The sequence below is a fragment of the Lissotriton helveticus genome, chromosome 3_1 (genome assembly GCF_964261635.1).
Source record: "Lissotriton helveticus chromosome 3_1, aLisHel1.1, whole genome shotgun sequence".
Classification (NCBI taxonomy): Eukaryota; Metazoa; Chordata; class Amphibia; order Caudata; family Salamandridae; genus Lissotriton; species Lissotriton helveticus.
In genome coordinates this window covers 408,168,315-408,190,506 of record NC_136061.1, presented here as the reverse complement: position 1 = coordinate 408,190,506, position 22,192 = coordinate 408,168,315, and the positions used below count along the sequence as shown (strand labels likewise).

The 22,192-nt window shown below is 47.5% G+C and overlaps 1 protein-coding gene across 2 annotated transcripts in view; it reads right to left on the bottom strand.

The window, feature by feature from the left end:
* Positions 1-488: 488 nt before the first annotated feature.
* CASP10 (caspase 10) overlaps positions 489-22,192 on the bottom strand; it is a 147,907-nt gene continuing 126,203 nt past the window's right edge. For both annotated transcript variants that reach the window (XM_078680203.1, XM_078680204.1), the window contains one exon: positions 489-1,064. In XM_078680203.1, the coding sequence (XP_078536329.1) occupies positions 905-1,064 (160 nt within the window). In that variant the 3' untranslated portion in view covers positions 489-904. The remainder of the gene's footprint in view (positions 1,065-22,192) is intronic.

The following is a 22,192-nucleotide window of genomic DNA, read 5'->3' as shown; positions in this document are numbered from 1 at the left end:
GGATAACGAAATGATATACTATGATGATACAAACCATATACTCCTGCCTCCAAATCCTATACAGATTCACCGAACAGCAGTTTAGACCAGAGTCTAGGAATGTATGCTCAAGTCAAATGACAGAGGAATCCTGCCCAAGAATTTGGAAAAAAACAAGAAAAATACATAGCAGCGTGTGTTCCATAGCTTGCATATTTACTGTTCAAACCACTACCACCTGTAGTGGAGGAAGGACTGGTGTGAGGGGGGGCATATTACTAAGTGGGTAATAATGCATGCACTTCGGCTTCCTAGCACTTTTCCCTTTACTTTGAAAATTGATCCTATTCCAGCATCTCCTTGTGGGGTGTCCTACTTTTGGAATGGAAAAGCCGACATCAGTTGGAAGTGTACGATATAGTATACCAGGTTACAGCTGATCTAGCAGGAACTCAGCAAATGAGAATCTAACAGCGTCACAGATATTAAAGGCAGATGCACAACAAAGATTAAAAAGATAGCCCTCCAGCATTTATTATGTAATACATAGTTTCCCCTGTCAACTGCGATACGCTTCCGTTAGATATATAGGTCAGTTCTCCTCAATTCAAAATGGCTCAGTGAGAACTAGTTTAGAACACAATTTCAAGATTAGACATTCAGTAGGTACAGGAGACATACATTTTTTCTTTGGCTGCTTTGGCATCAGAGCTTCCCTCCCTGAGATGTCAACCTGTTGAAAGTTGGCTTATTGAGTAGTCTTAATAGCACCACAGATACCTTCACATGCAAAATCTGTGGCCTAATGTCACAATCAATAAATGTTTTACTAAAATGAATAGATGTAAAACCTATGAAGCATCCCAAGGGACATTACAAAGTGTTACAAAAAAGTATTGCAGACTGCGGTATAGCATTTAGGGAACTAATCCAAGTGAGGTGGTGGTTCATTAGGCACTGGGAATATCAGCTTTTTTCTTAGAGTGAATGCTGGCTGTGGCATCTGTTTCATCATCCCTGAGCGGTCAGCCTGTGCACTCACTTCATCATTGACTTTTAAAAGAATTGAAAGGATATCTTCATGCCTGTAGAAACAGAGAATAAGGACATTTAGTTGACGAGCAATCAAGTGAAATCAATTCAAATGGCTATATGTCCTACATGTGTCTATAACCACTGAAGTAGAGAAATATTACTCACATCAAAACTGAAAATTCAATTAACAGAATGGGAGTGCATTATCCATTTCGACATTCAAGGAAGATTTTACGTAACCGAATGTAGCTTGTCGTGTTGTATATTCACTAGATTTGTGTGAACTATTCTGCCATCTAGTTTTGGTTTCACAATATTTCAAGGCTTTTTTTGTTGTTCAAGATTTAGGTTTTGGTTTAGAAAACTACTCTCAGTCAGGTAGTCAAGCCCACAATGCTTCGGCACAAAGACCACTTTTTTTATTTTTTTTTTAAACGCAATTTTAAGGAGTTTTGTATCAACATACCAGAACAGAATGGGATTATCACCACCTCAGTTTACAATAACAATATGATTAAGCATTGGACTGTTGCACCTTACACTCAATCACATACCAATCTTCGGTTAGCCAGGTGTAGTGTTAACAAGGTAGGGCGACCTTCACCATGTTGTAGCTCAGTTACCAATAGGAGTTGGTAGTGTCACAACCCACTCAACATGAAACATGTATTCAGATGGGCAGGCATAAGAAGGCAACCCAAAAGGAACAGTGGGCCGAGGTAGATCCACACCCCTACTAGGTCAATGATCTGGAGGGGCTATGACGTGATTCTCACACCACATGGTTAACATCCTGTCTCTTCCCAGGTGTGATTACACCCTCACCCTTTACCATTTTTGTCCCTTTAATTTTCCCATCAGGGAGAGAAGTTCTTATAAGCTGCGTCCTCTATGGCCGGTAGCATACCGTCCCAGGCCCTTGAAAAGTCTGAGGGCCTCTGGTCTCATCTAGCCTAAATGTGCAGCAGGGTACCCTCCGCATTCGCCCATTTCTTCAGCTGATGCAGCATCTGTGGTGCGTTGGGGCTCACAGCGCTTTTACAGCTGCGTTTAATATGCGGTTTTGCTAGCACTATGGCAAGTCAGTGAAGCATGTTGTAACCTCCTTCTTTGGTCAAGGACATTACCTATTCTAAAAATAACGGATGCTGATCTTTCCGTTTTTAAAAATAACCGCCCCATCTCCCTTTTACCTAAACCAGCCAAAGTTCTAGAAAAAGTAGTCCAGGAGCAATTATCCAGCTATCTTGAGGCGTGCCATCTTCTACACGACTCACAGTCTGGGTTTAGATCCGGATATAGCACAGAGACTGCGCTGCATGATGCTGGAGGTTTCTGAAACCATTCGTGAATGTGTGGATACAGGTGAAGCAGCGATGCTGGTGCTTCTCGACCTATCCGCGGCATTCGATACAGTCTCTCATGTTATTTTGCTTGAGAGACTACTCAGCCTCGGGATTCAGGGGTACCCCTCTATCCTGGATCAGAACTTTTCTAAATGGTCGCACTCAACAGGTCTCCCTTCAGCCATTTTTTTCCGAGGAGAAACTTCTGAACTGTGGAGTCCCTCAGGGCTCCGCGTTGAGCCCACTATTCTTTAATATATAGCTCTCTCCTCTGGCCTCAGTGGTGGGATCTTGTGGTGTCAAGAGTGATTTCCTACGCTTACGACACACAATTGGTGTTCTCATTTAGGGATCACTCTGAAGCAACCTTCTTAAATTTCAGACGCTGCTTGTGCAACATCTCCACTGGATGACACTAAACAGGCTTAGGCTCAACTCTGATAAACCGAGGTGTTGTTCTTTAATAAAAAAAAAACCTCCTCCGCCCCTTTTATGGTGGCCATCGGAGTTGAACCCCCCTCCGGAACCTGTGGACTCAGCCAGGAATCTTGGATTCTGGTTTACCAAGTTATCATGTAAATCGATCAGGTTTCCTCGGCCTATTTCGGTAAATTGCACACGATTTGCATAATTCTCCCTTTTTTCCCTCGGGAATCTCGCCGGACCATTGTTCACACCCTGATCTCCTCACATCTGGACTATGCTAATAGTCTGTACGCTGGGGCTCCTGCTTACCTGATCAAATGCTTACAGATTATTCAGAACGCGGCGGCCAGGTTGATCTATAACAGTCCATACCGCCACTCGATCTCTCCCTACCTGAAGAAGCTCCACTGGCGCATTCAGTTTAAGTCACTGGTTTTGTCTTTTAGAGCATTGCAGGGTCAGGGCCCAGCCTACCTTAGAGATCGACTAAAGCATGCTCAGTCTAACCGCTCACTCAGATCAAACCATCTTTGCTTCTTGGGGACACACCGTTTTCACAGCTCCAGAATGGGTGGCACAGCTTTCGCAGTGATCAAGGCCAAAGCTTGGAACAGCGTGCCATTGTCCTTGCGGATGGCTGAATCTGAATCTATTTTTCGCTGTGACTTGAAGACCTAACTCTTAGCACTCTAGGAGTACCCGCATCTATCGCCGGTCCTAGCACCGGGACACCTCCGTTGGGGGTAGCTGTGGGCTTTACAAGCTTCAAAAATAAATAATCCCCAGTAGGTACTCTGCTGAAGAGCACGGGATATCGCTTCCCGTCACAAGTGTATTGTTTCTGCCACTTTCTCCCAGTATCTCCCTAAGCCAGAGAAATCCCATATCATGTGAAGAAATGCATCACCTGGGCATAAGCGTCTATGGCATGTAGTCTTTGTTCTTGTGTATATTCTGTTAGTTCCCTTGGGTGTTAAGTATGCCCTGTGTATGCAGTACTGCTAAATAAGGTGGAATCCGGCATTTCTAGAGATTTTAAGAGCATTCTGTAGTATTCTCCCCCACTCTTCCTCTATGATCTCCCTGTGAATATCAGTTTCCCACGCTAATCTAAGAGTGTCCCGCTTACACTGTTTCAGAAAGCATCGACCTGCCCATAAGAGTAAGTGCTTTGGCTTTCCCACTGGTAGTGCATATAGAATGAAGCCCCTTGTGCTCCCCTCTATGCCTGTTGCAAAAAAATAAAAAAAAATAAAACAGCACTGCTCGTTGTGTCACACTATAAAGGAGAAAGTGACCCCTTTGGTACATCATAATCTTCCCTGCGTTTGCCAAATCCCTTAAAGAAGCACTCCTGATACAAGTCACTCCTATTGGCATTGCTCATGACATTTTTGTTTTTTAAAACATAAATAAATGGCATTGTCATTTACAATGCCAATAGCTTAATCTCTCGCAAATGCGAGCCCTATTGCATTTGCACCCACACACACAGAGCCACTCGCACCCACACACACAGAACCGCGCACACACACAGAACCGCACGCACACACAGAGCCGCACGCACACACAGAGCCACGCACACACACAGAGCCACGCACACAGACAGAGCCACGCACACACAGACAGAGCCACACACACACACAGCAGAGCCACACACACACACAGCAGAGCCACACACACACAGAGCCACACACACACAGAGCCACACACACAGACAGAGCCACACACACAGACAGAGCCACACACACAGACAGAGCCACACACACAGACAGAGCCACACACACACACACACAGCCACACACAGCAGAGCCACACACAGACAGAGCCACACACACACACAGAGCCACACACACACAGAGCCACACACACACACACACACACACACACACACACAGCGTTCCGGCTTGGCCCTGCATATGCGGATTGTGTGGCCGCAGCCACCCGCGCCTACGCCAGCTCGCCTGCACACAGTGGTATCTAACTCAGGACCGCGGCAGGCTTGCAGGTCACCCCAGGCAGTGCGTCCTCTGGGCCAGCTTCTAAGCCCAGTTTGCCTAATGCGCGCCCCCCCTCACTGGTCGAGGTCCATTACCCCGTGGGGGGAAACCATACCGGGAGCACTGCCCCCTTCCCCACAACTCCCAGAATGCACGCAGTGACTGGGAAGAGCTCCTGCGGGGGTGCGAGCTCGCCTCCTGCGCTCCACAAAACGAACTCCTGTCCCTACCCTCTCCCAGGCATCCCGGTGTGGCCAGGGGCACCAGGAACGGGCAGAGGTAGCCGTGGGAAGGAACCCCTCGCCCAAAGGGGATGGCCAGGCCGAAAGCAGGAAGAATCAGGAACCTGAAGGTGGGGGCCAACACCCGGTGCCCCCCACCCCGACGGAAGCCCGGTCAGACAGTTTTACCTCAGTCATACCCCCCAGTAATGAGACTGACCTCCGCGTAGCCGGCCCCAGCGGGCGAGTCCCTCGCAACGGCTCATGCTAAGAGGCGGGGGGGGGGGTGCCCTTGCGATACTCGCAGCTCCCCCCCCCCCATGGGGCACCCGCGGGAAGAAGCCCAACTAGGCCGGGCCTACACCCTCGACACCTGGGCCTCCCACAGCCAGAGTTGAAGATTCGCTGGGCCAACCCCTCTGTGCCTCTCCCAATCAAGAGGTAGGTAAAGGCGGTTTGCGGGGTCGGGCCAAGAAGGAGGCTTGCTGGTGGAGATTATAAATTAATTGCCCACTCCCCGGTCACAGTGGGACCACTACCGGGATCGGGGGTACCACTAACCTTTTCACCCTGGGAGCAGTCTCTCTCCCCCCCCCCCGCCCCCCTCCATGGTGGACCTCACCACGGCATGAGCAGTGCACAGCGGCCCAGTATGGGGGGGGGGAGCGAGGAACAGTACTTACCGCAATTAAACGCGAATCCCGGGACACGTCTAAACAGCAGGCATCGGGGTAGTGGGCAAAGGAAATGGCCGGCTCTACCATCAGCAGCAACCTGCACTCGGCATGTTGGAAGGAAGCGACACACACACAGAGCCCAGCGGCAGGCAGGGAGCACACGGTCCGGGATGGGAGGGGGAGAGCCGAGGAGGAGAGAGGTGAGAAGAGGGGTGGGGGGAGAGGAGGCGACAAGAGAAGCAGATAATTAGCGCCCTGGCCTCCCGAGAGGAAGCCCCGTCCAGACTAAGGCAAAACTTGCAGGGAAGGTCAGGGAGGCCAGCTTTCAAGGGCAGGCACACAGGGTGGGGGGACAGGCAGCCTGGAATGGCTGGAGAGGCAGGAAGGGGTGGGGGGTGGAGGCAGCAGAACAGTTACGGATGAGGGAGGGAGGGGGTGTGAGGAAAGCATATAGAGCAGGAACTGTCGCGAGGGGGAGAGGGCAGTGTTAAGTGTTGTGGAGAGATGGACACAGGATGGTGCGAGGGAGTGGGGGGTCCTCGGCACCCCCCACATTACCCCCTCGTCCCCTGCAGAAAGGTTTCTTCCCCTCATTCCAGCAAATATCCAATTATCATGTGTTGCTTCTGCAGCTTATCACCAAACCCAATTATACTGTGGCATCCGGGCCATGTGCGCAGCTGTGATAAGGCTCTGCACAATGGGCCGGCTTAAGGCTGAGCTCAGTCAAGGCACCTCAATCCCGCCCCTGTGGCACCCACTGCCGTTCCGTTACTTAGACATCCGAGGACCTCTGCATGCCAGAAGTCGGACCAGCAGGGACCCGCTTGGAGCTCCTCCGCGCCTCCAGTAATGGACCTCCACCATGACAGACCCGCTCTCACGGCCCAGCACTAGATGCCACCCAAAGCTCGGACACAGCACCTATGTCAGGACAACCCCACCGCCCCAGATATGGTTATAGCCCCGGGACAACACCAGTGGCTTAGGAAGGGGGGGTGCGGGCCGCCCCAGGTGTGCAGCTCGGTCAATGCAGCTCAACTCACGTTTCACCCCTTTCTTCCCCAAACTCGTCTTCTCTTCCATCTTTCTCGCACCACCCCTGTGCTTCCCTTGCCTTGCCTTTCTTCCTTCGCTTTCACTTCCTTTCATCTTCACCCTCTTCTCTCTGTACTCCTATGCCCATGCTTCGCACACCCCCTTCGCTCTCACTTTGCTCCCTACCATCTTCCCCTCATCTGTCCTCACACTTCCTTCTCTTGTTCGCCCCTTTCTACCGGCCTGCTTTGATTCTCATCCTCGCGGCCTTCCGTCTCTCTTGCTCCCACCGCTTGTGTTTTGCTCCCATACATTATTTATGTTTTCTTGGAGGAGTGGGGCTGTCTCTTACAGAACGTGAGAGACGAGCTCGAACCACCGAGACTTCACTGAAGAGCATCCCCGGGGCAGCGGTGCGGCAGGCCCGAGGCGCAGCGTCTAACGATGCCGGGGCCCACTGCACGGGGCAGCGCATATTTATTAGTCAGACAGCAGCGGGGGTTGGTGTGTGTGTGTGTGTGTGGGGGTGGTCATTCCTTGTAGTAGGGCCATCGACACACCGGCTGGGGTATGGGGCAGACACACGCAGTGTCTGCGCGCAAATGAGTGGGTGTGTCTGCACTCGGCTGCCTGCTTATGTGTTGTGTAGTTGTACACCTGCAGTCAATGCCAATACTATATGGGTGCGTACGTCACTGTTCACTTCTTACCGTAGTGGGAGTTAGTGCTGCTGCGTGCTCTGTAAGCCCCGTCCTTTTCGGATTGAGGAGCGTGTTTTGCGAAGAGAGAAAGAAACGAAAAAAACACGCCCCTCAATCCGAAACGGACGGGGCTTAGCTTCCAAAAATGACGTCTTAGAACCCTCTTCTCCAATGGCTGGCTGCCGTTTAGGCAGCCAGCCAATGGTAGCCGAGACCTAAAAAGGTACTGCAGTGGGAGTAGCCTGCATATGGTTTCTTGGGGTGTGTCCTGAGGAGCACCCTATGTCAGCTATAATGGAGCACTCAGGTCTATTTAGTTTTGTCCCTAAGCCTTCTTCGGGATGTCAGTAAAATCGCAAGGATGTCAGTGAGGTTTGGTGTGTCCGGGCGTGCTTCCCTACTATGTTTGAGGGAAAAGTTTACTTATTTAGTAACCCACTGCAACAGTGTGACCAAATAGTACAGTACCAAATCAAGAGACGCCATTCCCCTCTGCTGTGTTGACAGCCACACTTAGTCTCCCCTAGAAAGTTGAGGCCCCAAATATTTTATGGTGTCAGTCTCCCAAGTCAGACAGCCCTTGATGTTGGTGTGCCCATAAGTAGTCCCCATTCGCATTCCAGGAAAGCCCTCGTTTTGCTCCAGTTCACCTTTAGGCCTGATACTCAAATTCATGCAGCATCTCAGTTGCCCTCTCTATTTCGGTCTCGGATGTAAAGCTTGTGTCATCTATGTAAAGGGAAATATAGTGCATCTTCCTTCCCACCTCAACTTCCCTAAACGTCATACAACTTCTACACATCTCAGCCAACGGCTCCACGGCTATGGAAAAAAGAGGATGGACAATGGTTATCCCTTTCTGGTGCCCCTTTTGACTGTGTTCTCTGGAATTGGTCCAACCTGTGTGCATGATAGCTGTTGGGTTGGTATTAAGTAGCTGAATCAATTGTATGAAACCTTCCCCTAGTCCCAGCTTTTGCATTGTAGCATACAGAAAGCCCTAGAGCAAGGTATCAAATGCTTTTTCTAGATCATTGGAATGTAAAAAGCACAGTGGTCCAGTTTCATAATTTCACACCCGCCACAATCTCAGACGTTCAAAAACTTCTGGAGAAAGCCAGGTCAGGTTCACCTATGGATCCATGCCCTCCTTCTGTACTGAAACTAGCACCTGAACCAGTCACATTTACTTTAACAACTATTATTGTTAACTATTATAAATGCTATGTTTGGAGAAGGCTACATCCCCAAAGCATGGAAATCAGCATCTGTTCTTACCCTTTTAAAAAAACGATCATGGATCCCAATGATTCAAATAACTTCAGACCCATATCTAGGCTTCCTCTCCCTGCCAAAATTGCTGAAAAAATAACGAACACCCAACTCAAGTCGGTTCTTGGAAGAAGGTCAGGTGCTGGACATTACATAGTATGGCTTCGGGGGGGGGGGGGGGGGGGTAGCACTGAGTCTGCTCTCCTCAAATCTACTGGAGAAATCAGGTCTATACAGAATCAAGGAGGCAAAGCGGCCATGCTCATGCGTGACCTCTCCGCAGCCTTTGACACAGTCCATCATGTGTTATTGATGGACCGGCTGCAAGAGAGTGGAGTAAAAGGGACAGCCTGGAAACTTATCAAGTCATTCTTAGCCAAAAGAGTACAGACTTTAGTGCCAAATCCTTCTCTCTTCCTTGTTGAGTCCCCCAGGGGTCATCCATGAGTCCGACTCTTTTTAATATATACATGAAAGAACTGGCCCCCTTGATTGAATCCTTTGGTTTTTATCTTATCTCTTACGCTGACGACACCCAGATTGTAGTGTCTCTGCTTCCAGGGGGATTACAGAAGACAGCTTCCGGGTTTCACGACTGCATGACCACGGTGGGCAGTTGGATGGCCCAAAACTACCTCAAACTAAACTCCAGCAAAATGGTGGTTCTCTTTGGAAATTACCCAAACTTCTGGACCCCGGCATGGTGGCCAGATTCACTTGGGCCCCTCCAGACATCTAATGGGAAGGTAAAAAATCTAGGAATCACAATTGACAATAAGCTTTCTTTTAAAGATCAAGTGAACGCCGTAGTCTCTGCCACATCATACACACTGAAATCATGTAAAAAGATTTTGCCTTTATTACCTAAAGACAGTCAAAAAATAGTCATTACAGCCCTGGCCATGTCCAGATTGGACTACTGTAACAGCTTATACCTAAACATCCGGGAAGGGATTATGAAAAAACTCCAACTCTTGCAGAATGCATCCGCCAGTTTGATCTCTGGCATTCCAAAATACGCCTTAATCTCAGCTGAGATTAAAAGGCTCCATTGGCTGCCCGTCAAAAAACTAATCCTGTTTAAGGCCATGTGCGTGGTCCGCAAGTCCCTTCATGGAAATGGACACACACATCTGATTCAGCGCCTTCACTGGTACACACCGAGAAGAACATTGCGGTTATTAGAAGCAAAACTAATCTCAGTTCCTATTGCGAAATAAGCCAATTGGGGTGGCCGAAGCGGCTAAAGCTTGGAACGATCTCCCTTTACATCTCAGATGCACAACAAAACATCTGGAGTTTAGGAAGGCCCTGAAAACATGGTTATTTATGCTTTGAAGACCAGTTGTACCCATCCATGCTCAGGCCACTGAAAGACATCACATATAGCACCAGGACACCTTTGGGTATCAGTTGCGCTCTATTAGTGCCAATAACATTAACATTGGAAAGCACCAGTGTATAGGGGTTGTCAATGCCAGTACACTCAAGAACCTGTATCAATCCATAGATGTTTTAAGTCTTATTCCTACCTGGGATGAACCCGTTTTGATCCTCGTGTATGATGTGACCAGGACTGGTAAGAGCCTATTAGCTAGTAGTTTGCAGAGGACCTTGTAATCCACATTGAGCACTAATATCAGCCTGTAGGCCGACAGGTTTATTATGTCTCGTCCTAGTTTGATAAGGCGTACAATAATAGCAGTTACAATTGAAGTTGGCAGTTTGCTTTCTTGCCATGCAGCATTAAATAAAGAAGTTAAGTTTGGAGCTAAAAGTTGAAGGTAGGAGGCGTAAAGATAAATTAGCAGGCCATCCAGCCCCGCTACTTTTACTCTTGAAATGCTTTTTAATAGCACTCCTCACCTCCCCTTGCTTTACTTCACCTCCCATAGATTCCGTGTCAACAGAGGCTATTGCAGCCAATTCCACTTCGACAAAGAATTGCGGAGTCTCTCGGTCCTCAACTTGTCCTACCTTACCCTCTCCCTGACGCTACACAGAGCGTTATGTAATAGTTTACGAATGCCTTGTTGATTTCGCACTGCATGAACTCCCCTTGAGAATTATGAATTTCTACTCTGAAGCTTCCTCACGTTTGGGGGAATAGCCAGTCAGGCCAGTATAAACTCCACCTTGTATTATTATATTTTTTTCCTCATAGAAATAGGCTTGTTTGCATGTGCTTATGAAGTTAGACAAAATACTTAGAAGGGCTTATTGGTTTAGCTTTACTATTTCCATCGACAGGGGAGCTTGGTGTCATATATGAATTTACAACACAACAAGCATCAAAAAGTTCTTTAATAAGTAATGTTTTCTATGTGCAGCATGTGTTGTAGATCACATGCTGTGCATAGACTTTAAAGCAGTTCCCCATTCCCTTACGGCTGAGGTACATGAACATCGGAAGTAGCTTTAGTAAATAATGTAAATGGTTTGACCCACTAAGACTTCTTTTGCAGCATGAATATCAATATAGTAATGTTTTGTGAATGTATGAGCAGATGGCAATAATGCTGCCTGCCAAATATCCTTCACTGGGGTGTTGCCTAAGAAAATGGGCTTAGCTTCCTTTTATGTTGAAGCAAGGCTGTGGAATGTGGATTAGTTGCCTGTTGGCCCATGCATAACAAATTGAAATGCATACATAACCTATATGCCTATGCCCCCTTTAGAGATAGGTTTTCCAAGGTGTGTCTGGCCAAAGGAGACAAACATCTGCCTTGTTTTGTGCAAAGCTAGTCTTGCATTTGTAATCTTTCAATATTTCTCGAAGGTGTTGGAGAGGTTCTTCTTTCTCTTCCCACTGGTAAAGGACATACTGGCTGAGGTGTGCTTGTCAGATTGCGACCACCGGTAGCAACTCCCACTGCCCCCTCTTGTATCCTCTACTTATTGGAAAGTAGGGTGTGAGAGCGACCTTCTGTGGTCTAGTGGTTTATGCATCGTTTGAGTGAATGCAGAATCAGGTTGGGCATGCCCTTGGACGTAAAGCAGATCTTGTGGTGCAGCTTTTAATTTACACTGTACTCCAGCTGTTATGCAGCATGTTTATACTATGCTTTTAAAAGTCCATGCAGAGTTATTAAATACTGGTTTCAGCTTCAGCAAATACTGAACTGTTCTCTTGGTTTTGGACAGTGTTTCAATAAGTGAGTCGTTTTCTTCTTGATCAATATTGAGTGTAAAGTCATGTTGTAATTCTGCACTTTGGTTGTAATTATGGACCTTAACAAATCCTTTCGAGAATCTGTCTATATAGCCTGGTTCTGGGTCAATATGCATGTGTTCTATCTACTGAATTCTTCTAACAAGTGTATTATTATCCTGCGTCAGTGAGAACAAATTCTCTATTGTGTCCTCAAGTTCCTTTGACTGTGGATGTTTTCGGCGTGTTGAGGCTCTGTCCCTTCTAAAGCAGCAGCTGACAAGGGCATGCCTTCAGATGCAGCCTTCCGAGGCTGGTCTTCCTTCAGTGTCCAAGGTAAACCTGCTTGATGTTTCAAAGCGGGCTTTCAAATACGCTCAGGTGGACGGAGTCAAGACTAGGTGAGTCTGGTTGGTCTCTTTTGTTCAAGATCTCGTCGTTTAGTAACCTGAGGAGTCTCTGTATCTCAGAGGCTTTGTTTCCATTTTGAAAACATTTCTTGATCTGACCACTCATCATATGAAAATCATGCGTCTTCCAGGTTCACTAACCCAAAAGGACAATACACATCCTTGTTGGTATCAATGTCCTCCAGCGGCCTCAAAATACCATCTGATTTGAGTCCACAGCAGCCCAGAAAGCCCATCTATGATCACTAAGGTTATGAAGAGCCTGCATACGCTTGAAATGCTAAAATTGCAAACTACCTTCTTTGTCGAAATCTCAAGGAAGGCACAGATCACAGATCAGATGAAGATCGGACTAGCAACTTTGCATTACATCGAGGACAGAAGCGAAATGCTGTGTTTTTCATTGCCCACCCCATCCAAGGCATCATTCCCATGATTTGGAGGGTAAGCACACACCATTGGAAGGATGTCAATGCGTCAAGGAAGAGCGTTTTTGTGTTCAATGCTCTGTTTAAGTCATATGATACCTTCCGTTTACTGCTAAAACATACAATATCCAGTGTTCCTGGTCATGATGCAGTCTTGAAGTTAGAGCACCCAACTTTAGCTCCAAACCAGACGGAGGAAAAACATAAAACTGAAAATTAGTCTTGAAGTAAACAACTTTCAATATTCCAAACCCAATACTAGATGGCAATCACGCATGCTGCAAATATAAATGTATAACAGAGTTGCCTATTTCAGTTGTAGTAATGGTGGAGCTGCTGATCACTGATAACCTTTCACCCCATGAGATGCATCTGCATAAAATCTACAAAAGAGCAAGTTCCTTATCTTTGGTAATGATCTTTCTGGTGGATACTTAATCTAACCGCAGAGTCATCACCTTCTGAATACCCCGCAGGTGCCAGACTGGATCAGGAAATATTTCCTGCAAAGGCTTCCGCGGGTCAGCAGGTGACACCATCAGCCTACAGTGGTCTTGTCCCGCATCCGGAAGGAATGACAAGGAGCTATAAATATGAGTGTCCCCTGCGCACACACCTCAGTTTACAAAGACAACTAGGAGTGAGTTACAGATTAGCAACTGAAATCTGAACTGTGACCTTAAGGCCCATCAAAAGGCCACTCCAAACACTTGGGAAGAGGGAGCCTCCAGGGCAGGGATCTGCAGTTAGATAGAGTAGCCACAAGGAAGAGTGTTAATGAAGGTATGAATATATCTATATTACCTAGTTTCTATAGGAACAACATGTTATTCATTTTTGCTAATAACTTTGGTGTCGTTTTACAAAGGCCCAGCATTCATGTTGCTCAGCTCCTTCTGAGAAGGAAGGGAGCGAACAGTCAATATGGGAGAACTCAGCTCCAAGCCTTTTATCCTACTGTTTGGCGTTCCACAGGGGTCTTCATTAAGCCCCATCTTATGTAATATATATGTAGCTCCGCTTCTGAACTGGATTAGATCACTTGGCTTCTCCAAGGTATCCTACGCTAATGATACCCAAATCATGGTATCCATGGACAACAACCTAGATGAAGTGGCCTCCCACCTCAATGCATGCATGAGTGTATTAGTCAACTGGATGAGCTACCATTGTCTTAAACTAAAAACTCAGAGAAGACGGAGGTGCTCCTTTTCGGAGACACCTTCTTTTGGAATAATGTCTGGAGGCCATGGTCTCTTGGGGGCACTCCCCATCCCAGTACCAAAAGCCAGGAACCTAGGAATCATAATTGACTCCAATCTATCTTTCAGAGGTCAGACCAATCAACCTACTTCTCTTTGTTCCCTTGTATTAAAAAATCCTAAGTAAAATTCTTTAATTTCTACCTCTTGATCTGCAAAAAACGGTGGTCACCTCAAAACTGGACAACTTATGCCGGTGCCCAGAAGAGCATTCTCAAAAAACTCCAACGACTGCAAAATGCAGCAGTCCGACTCCTGAAAAACATAAAAAAATGTGAACCAGTCTCTAAAGCCAGAGAAGATTTACACTGGCTCCCTATAAAGAAAATAAACCAACAATTAGGTTTTAAAGCGCTCTGTATAACACATAAAACGCTCAACCACTCTGGGCTCTTCTTGGTACAAAATAAAATCTCCTGGTACATCCCCAACAAACCACTGTGATTATCCACAGCCAGAAGAGTGTCTGTGCCGTTAATTCTCAGAGCCTTCTGGGGTGGCAGAAGTTTCTCTTAAGTCACTTTTCGTCTTTTGAATCAGATGCCATGGCTCCCAAGACAGCAGTCGAATTTCCTTGCTTTTAGAAAACTGTTAAAAACTTGCCTGTTCTCCTCTCCCCTGTAGGTCAGGCACTAGGTTGACATTGGGGTCAGCTTTCTCTCCGCCATGTAAAAGACAGAGCCAAGAACGCCCACGGTCATTCGCTGTGCTTTACAAACTGTATATCAAATCATACATATATCTTACCAATACATACCATGCTTTGGTAAAGACTCAAAAACTTTCCTGCGTGGTAAAGACACTGCATGTTAAAGGCTGTTTTCCTGTTAAACGAAGATGGCAAAATGGACCTCCTTGCGGACCTGAGAGTTGATACAGTAATGCCTGATGAAGGTGTAGAAAGATGCCCAGATAGTAGTCAGGCAGATATCCAGCACTGGAACACTGGTCTGTTACTGACTGTAGAGGTCTGACCTTCAATGGCCCGTCAGCGGTGTAGAGTCTTGTGTGTTAAAGAACGAGAGACCCCCCTTTATCCGTAATGGACTCCGTAGCCTAGTGACGTAAGTGTTTGGGTGTGGTTGATAATATTCATAACGTAGTACGTGGCAGTTACCGGTTAAAGTCTGAGAAATAAAGACATGTGATACCAAGCTCTGTGTGTGATGTAATTTATTTACAAGCTACTGGGCTGGTAAGGATGCTACAAGAGTTAAGGTAATGCGTAAACTCCTGACCTGCTAAATTGGAGAGAACACCGTCATCAGATTTATTAAAACCCGCAGCCCGAGGTGAGGTTGAAATGATATATGGCGAACAAAGTGGAAGTGGAAATGGAAGAAACGCCTGTGGGATACATGGAAGTAGGTGTCCGGCAAGGACACCATTTAATCTCCAAGGTCTGAAGGAAGGTATTTAGAAACCAATAATTTAGGATCTGTTGCAGCCAGTCGTCCTTCTTGGGCAACAAAGTACCAGGCATGGAGTCCTGTGCCCCTCTCTGCCTTGGGGGCTTTCTTTGTTGTACTTTAGCAAGCGGTGTATTTTCTTTATGAGAGAATGGCAACATGCCCTGAAGCCTGAGCAAGAACTGAGGGAACGGGGGACATGCAGGGGGAGGGGTGTTGACAGAATTGGGAAGCCATAACCATTCTGAAAAATCTCTAAAACTCAATAATCTGACGTTACTGCGTACCAACCAGAGACAAAAACTAATCTTGCCCCTTACTGGCAGATGACCAATGGAAGGAGAAACAGATAGGTTTTGAAGCGGTCACAGCAGGTGACAAGGAGGTGGACAGCCAGGGCCTGTATCACCACCTTGTCTCCTGGGCCCATGCATAGGCTGTAAAACATGTTGGACAGGTTCAGAGGGCTGTCTCTGGTGACAGAAAAGGCCATCCTGAAGAAGAACCTGCAACTACCAAAAATTCTGGTGACAACAAGCACACACAAACAAGGAGTGAGCCGTAGCACAATTATCTTTAAAGCGTTCAAGGCTGTGTGTGCATTTTCTCAAAAAAGCCTGGAGCCATCAAAAGGCATACTAAGTTGAGGATGTCTGTACATCACTGGGAAAACCTGTGAGGGGCATCGAGACCTGGTGCCGGACCACTATATTGGTGCCCACTGCACTGTGAATGCAGTCCATGGTGCCCAGACCACCCTACAAAAAGTACTTGAACTCAGACTTTCCATCATGAACTGTCTGAGTAAACAAGCTTTTGAACTCTTCTGGTATGGGAGGAAAGCTATTATGTGCCAAATCCCTGGAGGCAAACTGCACTAAGGTACCACAGAGCCAGACTGGCAGAAGAGAATATTCTCTTACCCAATGTGTCAATGCGCTTTGATTTCCTGTCCCACAGACCCACGATGAAATGGCTGGAACCAGGGTGGTTTTCAGCAAAGGTTTGGAAGTGCAGCCTGGCACGAGAAAGAGTTGAGGCGCATGCTTAGTGGGTTCAGTGGGCACAAGGGAGCGCCTGCTAACAACAGTCCAACCGAAGCAATCAGAAGATCCACGAAGTATGAAGGCATCAGGGTGACACTGAATCATCCCAAAAAAAATGCAGCACCCCCTCCCTGAATGCCTCTATTTGCTGCAGAGCTGATGATGGCCTAAAGAATTTCTGGCATATCGCTCCAATGAAAAATGTCTGGCATATCGATCCAAGTGTGTATGGGATCGAACATGGACAGTAGTAGTGGAGTCAACTCTATAGAATGCAGACTGTGTGAACTCTACCTGGAACGGGAGCAGAGGGAAGGGGAAGAATCCCACTTGGATTTGTTTGTACTTTCTATGAGACTTGTGTTTCAACTTTGTTTTGGACTTATTAAAAGAGGGCGACCTGGATCTGGACAGAGAGTTGGGTCAGGAGCTGGACCGGAGATTTTGAGCATGACCAACCTTGTTACTGGTGTTTGGTGATGCACACCTTTGCTTCATGCTCCCGGATTGATGCATCAGGGAGTGCTTGTCACAGGACTTTGAGTCATGCTTGGAGCTTAATCGTATTCCAATCTTTATTTCGGCCATTGGCCATAAAAGGTAACAATACACAAATACATCACAATACATCGATTCATAAAAAATAAAACCATTGGAATATGTATACAAAATACTTGAACTGTACATCTTAAAGTTTTTAAGAGAGACCCAACGTTTTTAAAATGCGGTTACGTGTATACCAAACCTTAATAAGAAATTTTGTTAATGCAAAAACTATTGGGGCAGAGACATCAGATTTTAAAATCCTGTACATTGGTGCATATTCCCTGCAGCCCATATTCCTTATCAATGGGAGGAGCCAATATTTTCTAGCTGCCTTGTAAGCAGGGCAGAAGAAAACCACATGTAGATCGGTTTCCTCCGTGGCATCACAGGCCGGACACTGTTTTGTGATGGAGCAAGGTGACCAAGTGCTTGTGAAGGACCGAAAGGGCAGCGTGCCGTATCTCCATTGGAGAAACAACTTCCTAGCTAAAACAGGAGAGATAGGATCCAGTACCTTCTCGAACCTATAAAGGTCCTTGCTTTGCAAAAACTCAGAGGATAAGGACCCTTCTGGCTGCATTGATCGGGCCCTGGTTAGTTTGTATTCGTAGTATATGTTGGCCAGGGACTTTTTAGAAATGCTTAATGCAGCATTCGCCGGGTCCGTCCATAAATCAGGGAGCCCTAGTTCCATACAGGTAGTTTGAATGTTTTTGACCCAGGGGATATGGAGCGCTTTTGGATGGTTCAATAATTCGGCCAATTCCGCCCTATATTCTGCGAGATCGTTACTGCTCCACAACCTACGCCAAAAAGCTATAGGTCTCAAGCTTATTTCGTCCGCTAACGGTCGTAGGCCCAAATCCAGCCTCAGGGGGAGCAGCGGAGTACTGGGCGGAAGTGCGGCTATCCGTCTTATAAACTTGTTTTCCGTAAGTGTCATACTCCGGCAGGGTGTATGACCCCACAATTCCGCCCCATACATGATCGCACCCCTAGCCTGGGCCTTGTATATCTGGATTAGTGCCCCCAGTGGGCGGTATGATGAACCGGTCATCATCCGGGCAATACCTCCAGTAGTTTGTGTAAGTTTGAGGTTTGCCCTAGTCTGATGGGCTCCCCAAGACATGGTTTCGTTAAGAGTCACACCAAGATATTCGAAGGTGGATACTCTCTCGAGTCGCACAGCTCCCAGTTGCGGATTCGGCCGCAATTTTTGACTCGGATTCAAAACCATGAATTTAGTTTTTGCTGCGTTGATTTCTAGCCCTCTGTCGGTGCAGAAGGCCAGAAATGAATCGAGGATCCTCTGTATCCCCATTGGGGTTTTGGATAGCAGCAGGGTGTCGTCCGCAAACATAATTGCGGGCACCCTGCTGCCATTCAATTTGGGAGCGTCAGTATAGTCAGTGGCATTTAGGTGGGCGATTACCCCGTTGACGAAGAGGCAGAACAGGGTCGGTGCCAACACACAACCCTGTCTTACCCCGCGGCCAACGGGGAATCTATCCGTCAGTTCCCCCGAGCGCCCACACCTCACTCGGGCATAATTATTTTGGTGGAGCCTCCGTAGGATTAGTAGGATGTCCGGGGGAACGCCCATCTCTGCCAGGACGCTCCAAAGTTTCCCCCTCAGCACCAAATCGAAGGCGGCTCGTAAGTCCACAAAAATTGTGTACAAACTGCCGCCCTCGAATTTTGCTGCCCTCCAATAGATGAGATTCAATCTAAAGACCTGATCCACTGTGGATACCCCTCTCCTAAATCCCGCCTGGTAAGGACTAAGGGCACCCACCTCCTCCATCCAGTCCTGGAGCCGATTCAGCAAGACCCTGCCAAACAGTTTCTGTGCCACGTCTATTAAACTGATGGGTCTATAGTTGGCTGGGAGCAGAGGCGAGCCCTTTTTAAAGATAGGGACCACCTCTGCCCCCAGCCAAGTACTGGGAATTTCCATGCCACCAATGACTCCATTGAAGAGGGCAGCAAGGTAAGGCGCCCAGACAATGGGCTCTTGTTTAAACATATCTCCAGGTAAGCCATCCAGTCCCGGCGCCTTTCCAGAAGCCAGGGCTGAAATGGCAGCAGTGACTTCACCCAGCGTTATAGGCTCACCCTCATATCCCGGCCAGCCCACCTCAGTAACTGCAGAAGATTCTCCCAGCTCGGAGCTATATAAGGACTGAAAGTGTGCCTGCCACACCTCTGGAGCGATGTTAGGCTCCAGTGCCGAATGTAGGTTCCCTGACCCCCCGCACACTATCCTCCAAAACAAGCGATGGTTTTGGATCGCTAGGGCCTTAGTGAGTTCTTCCCACTGATTTTCCTCCCATTCAGCCTTAGCATGGGCAACAAGCTTCTTGTAGGCTCTCCTACTTTGTTTTAAGCTGTCCCCCCCTAGCCCCTCCTTAATTAGTCTGAGGAGTTCTGCTTTTGCCCTTCTACATGCTGGGTTATACCATGAATTTTTGCCTTGTCGCACCTCTCTAGGCTTTCGCAAACTAGAGGAGAGATGAGGGGCCGCAGCATTTATAAGGTCCTCATGAGCCTTGTACAGTTTGGCCTGGGAATCTTTATTATTTGGATCGGAATCCAGGCCCCCCACAATTTCCAAGATGGGAGTTATCCCATCATAGAGCAAGGGGAGTTTGTTCTTACTTGCAACCAAGTGCTCCCATCTAATTCTTCTCCTGGTATTATCCAGGAGAAGAGCAGGTTTGTTCCCTTCCGCGTTAGTCGCGGATGCTTGGGGGCCAGGATGGATAAGATCAAGCTCGAGCGGGTTGTGGTCACTATCCGACCTCTCCATCACCCTAAAGTCCTGTATTGCCGGCCACTTCACTATTTGAACCAGGACATAATCCAGGCGAGATTCCCTTCCAAGTTTATTGTAGGTGGTTTTACTGGGTATATCCGAGTTCAATCGCCCATTGCAAGCTCTAATTCCAAACTTAAGGGTAAGGGCTGTGATCTGTAATGCTAATGGGGTCCAAGCCTTCGGGGGGGGAGCTTCCGCTGGGGGCACTGCCCATCTGGCCTCTTCTTCCGGTGAAAACCCCTCCAGAAGACCGGGTAGTGGCTCAAAATGGGAATTAAAATCCCCTCCCACCACATAGAATGAACCACTCGGTAATTCAGATAAATAATTTGAGAGTTCATCTATGGTCTGCGATTCCTTTGCAACTCCCACTGGCCTAGAATAGATGTTAATGCAAACAAGTTTCACTTGGTTAGGCCAGGATAATGAGACCGCAAGAATATCTTCGGAGTTGGTCGGCAGCCGAGTTGCCACACAGCCCAGATGAGATGCGACGCAAGTCGTAAGCCCCCCCGAAGGACGACCTTTGCCTTCCCATCTAGCTGGAATAAAAAATGACAAGTAGCCTTGATGACCATAATCCTCCCTGGCCCAGGTTTCCTGGAACATACATACGTCCCCGGTCTCGATGTAATTTGCCCATTCCGGGTCACCCAATTTATTGGCCAGCCCCGCAACGTTCCAACATATTAACCTCAAATGGTCAGATGTATTGTTTGCCTTGCCAGAAGGGTTGAAGGGGGTAGTTTCGGACACCGTTTCAATCAAAAGATCTGGCGCATTGCCAACAGTAGGGGCGGGTGGGTCAGGAAGTCTACAAGAGGCATGGCCACAAGCACCGGATCATTCAGTGTTCCAGATGCATTCTCAGCACTGTGGACAGATAGATCCAAAAGTCCTGGGGTGCCATTATCCGAAGTCACTGGGTCCTTCGATGATCCAGGAATATTACCAACAGTCAAAAGAAATGGCTCGTAGAATAAACAGGAACCATTATCCCGAGGCACTGCATAATGTGCGGAGAGTCAATCAACCCCATCCAAGCTGTTCAAGCAATTAAAACGGTTGAAGTGGAAATAGGGGGTATCCGGCAGTTGAAGATTTGGTCGTTGTACAAAATCCTTAGGTCTGCGCCTGTGTTCCACCCTTGTCCATTCATCATGCGATGGAGCATTGTGCATGCGAATTGGAGGGAAGAAAAAGGCCACTGGAAGGGTCTGAATAGTTGAGTCCAGTGATCGATTTACACCCTCACAAATATGCAGGACAGTGCCCGGATCTTTGAAGGATACCAAAATGCAATCCCCTATTATTGTTTTCCTGGACCTCCCTAGCCAAGGGACCCTTCTAACCATAATGATCTCATTGTTGAAATGTGATGATAGGGGTCGGTTCCAATTTAGCCATTTAATGACCTTTTTCTTTAAAGATTGGTAATCCTCATATTCTCCTGTTCTTAAATGGGGGGCATCTGCTAGTACCACCGTTAGACTATTAGTTTCTGGCGGGAGATCTGGTCTCCGTGGTCTTGAGGGTGGCCGACCGGGGGAAAAAGCAGGGACTCCACCGGCTTCCTGATGGCCGTCGTTAGTCCCCATCTGGGAGCTTTGGGGAGCAGCGACTGTTGATTGTTGGGGCCCACTGGGTAAGATGTTGCGCGGTGCCTTGGCTGGGATAGCCACTAAAGGCTGCAAGGGGGGGACAGTGGGTACACTCGAGGGATGGACTATGTTGGCACCCTGAGATGCTCCTGACTTGGGAGGATTTCCTACGGGGGGACAAGGTCCCACATTTTTGGATTGCTTGCTCACTAAGGTGGTTAGTGTAGTGAGAGATGACTCTAGTAGAGTGAGCCTAGTCTCTACTTTATTTAGGCTGTCGTTAATCGGCTGGAGAAGGGAACGGAATAGAAGTTCTATACTCCCTATGGATATGGGCGGGGGATTTGTAGTAGAAAAATTGGCCATTGGGTCGCTGTTAATGCTAGCTGTATTAGAGCTTGGGACCTTAGAGGGGACAACAGTTGGCACAGGCTCATTAGCCTTCCCAAATTGAAAGGCATTTGTGTGTTTTTTCCCAAAATCTAGATGGGAAAGTTTGGTTTTCCCTCGCCCCCCCAATGACTTCCTACAGCGTTTGCTAGGTGGGGGCCTATGCACCTCTACCACAACACTTGGTTTTGGCTTACTCTTCTTATTAGTGCTTGAAGCGGGAGTTTGCGTAACCAAATTAACAGAAATAGGACAAGTCGTGGGGGGAGTTGTATCTATAAACCTTGTAGGCGCCATACCGGGGATGCCTGGAATTTCCCGAAGTAGAAGGGGGAAATCCTCAGGAGTCGGGGGATTTAAGCTATTTAGGAGCGTACCTTCCTCTTGGGAGGTAGGATACGGGATAATTTCTGTAAGGGATCTGTTCTTTATAGAT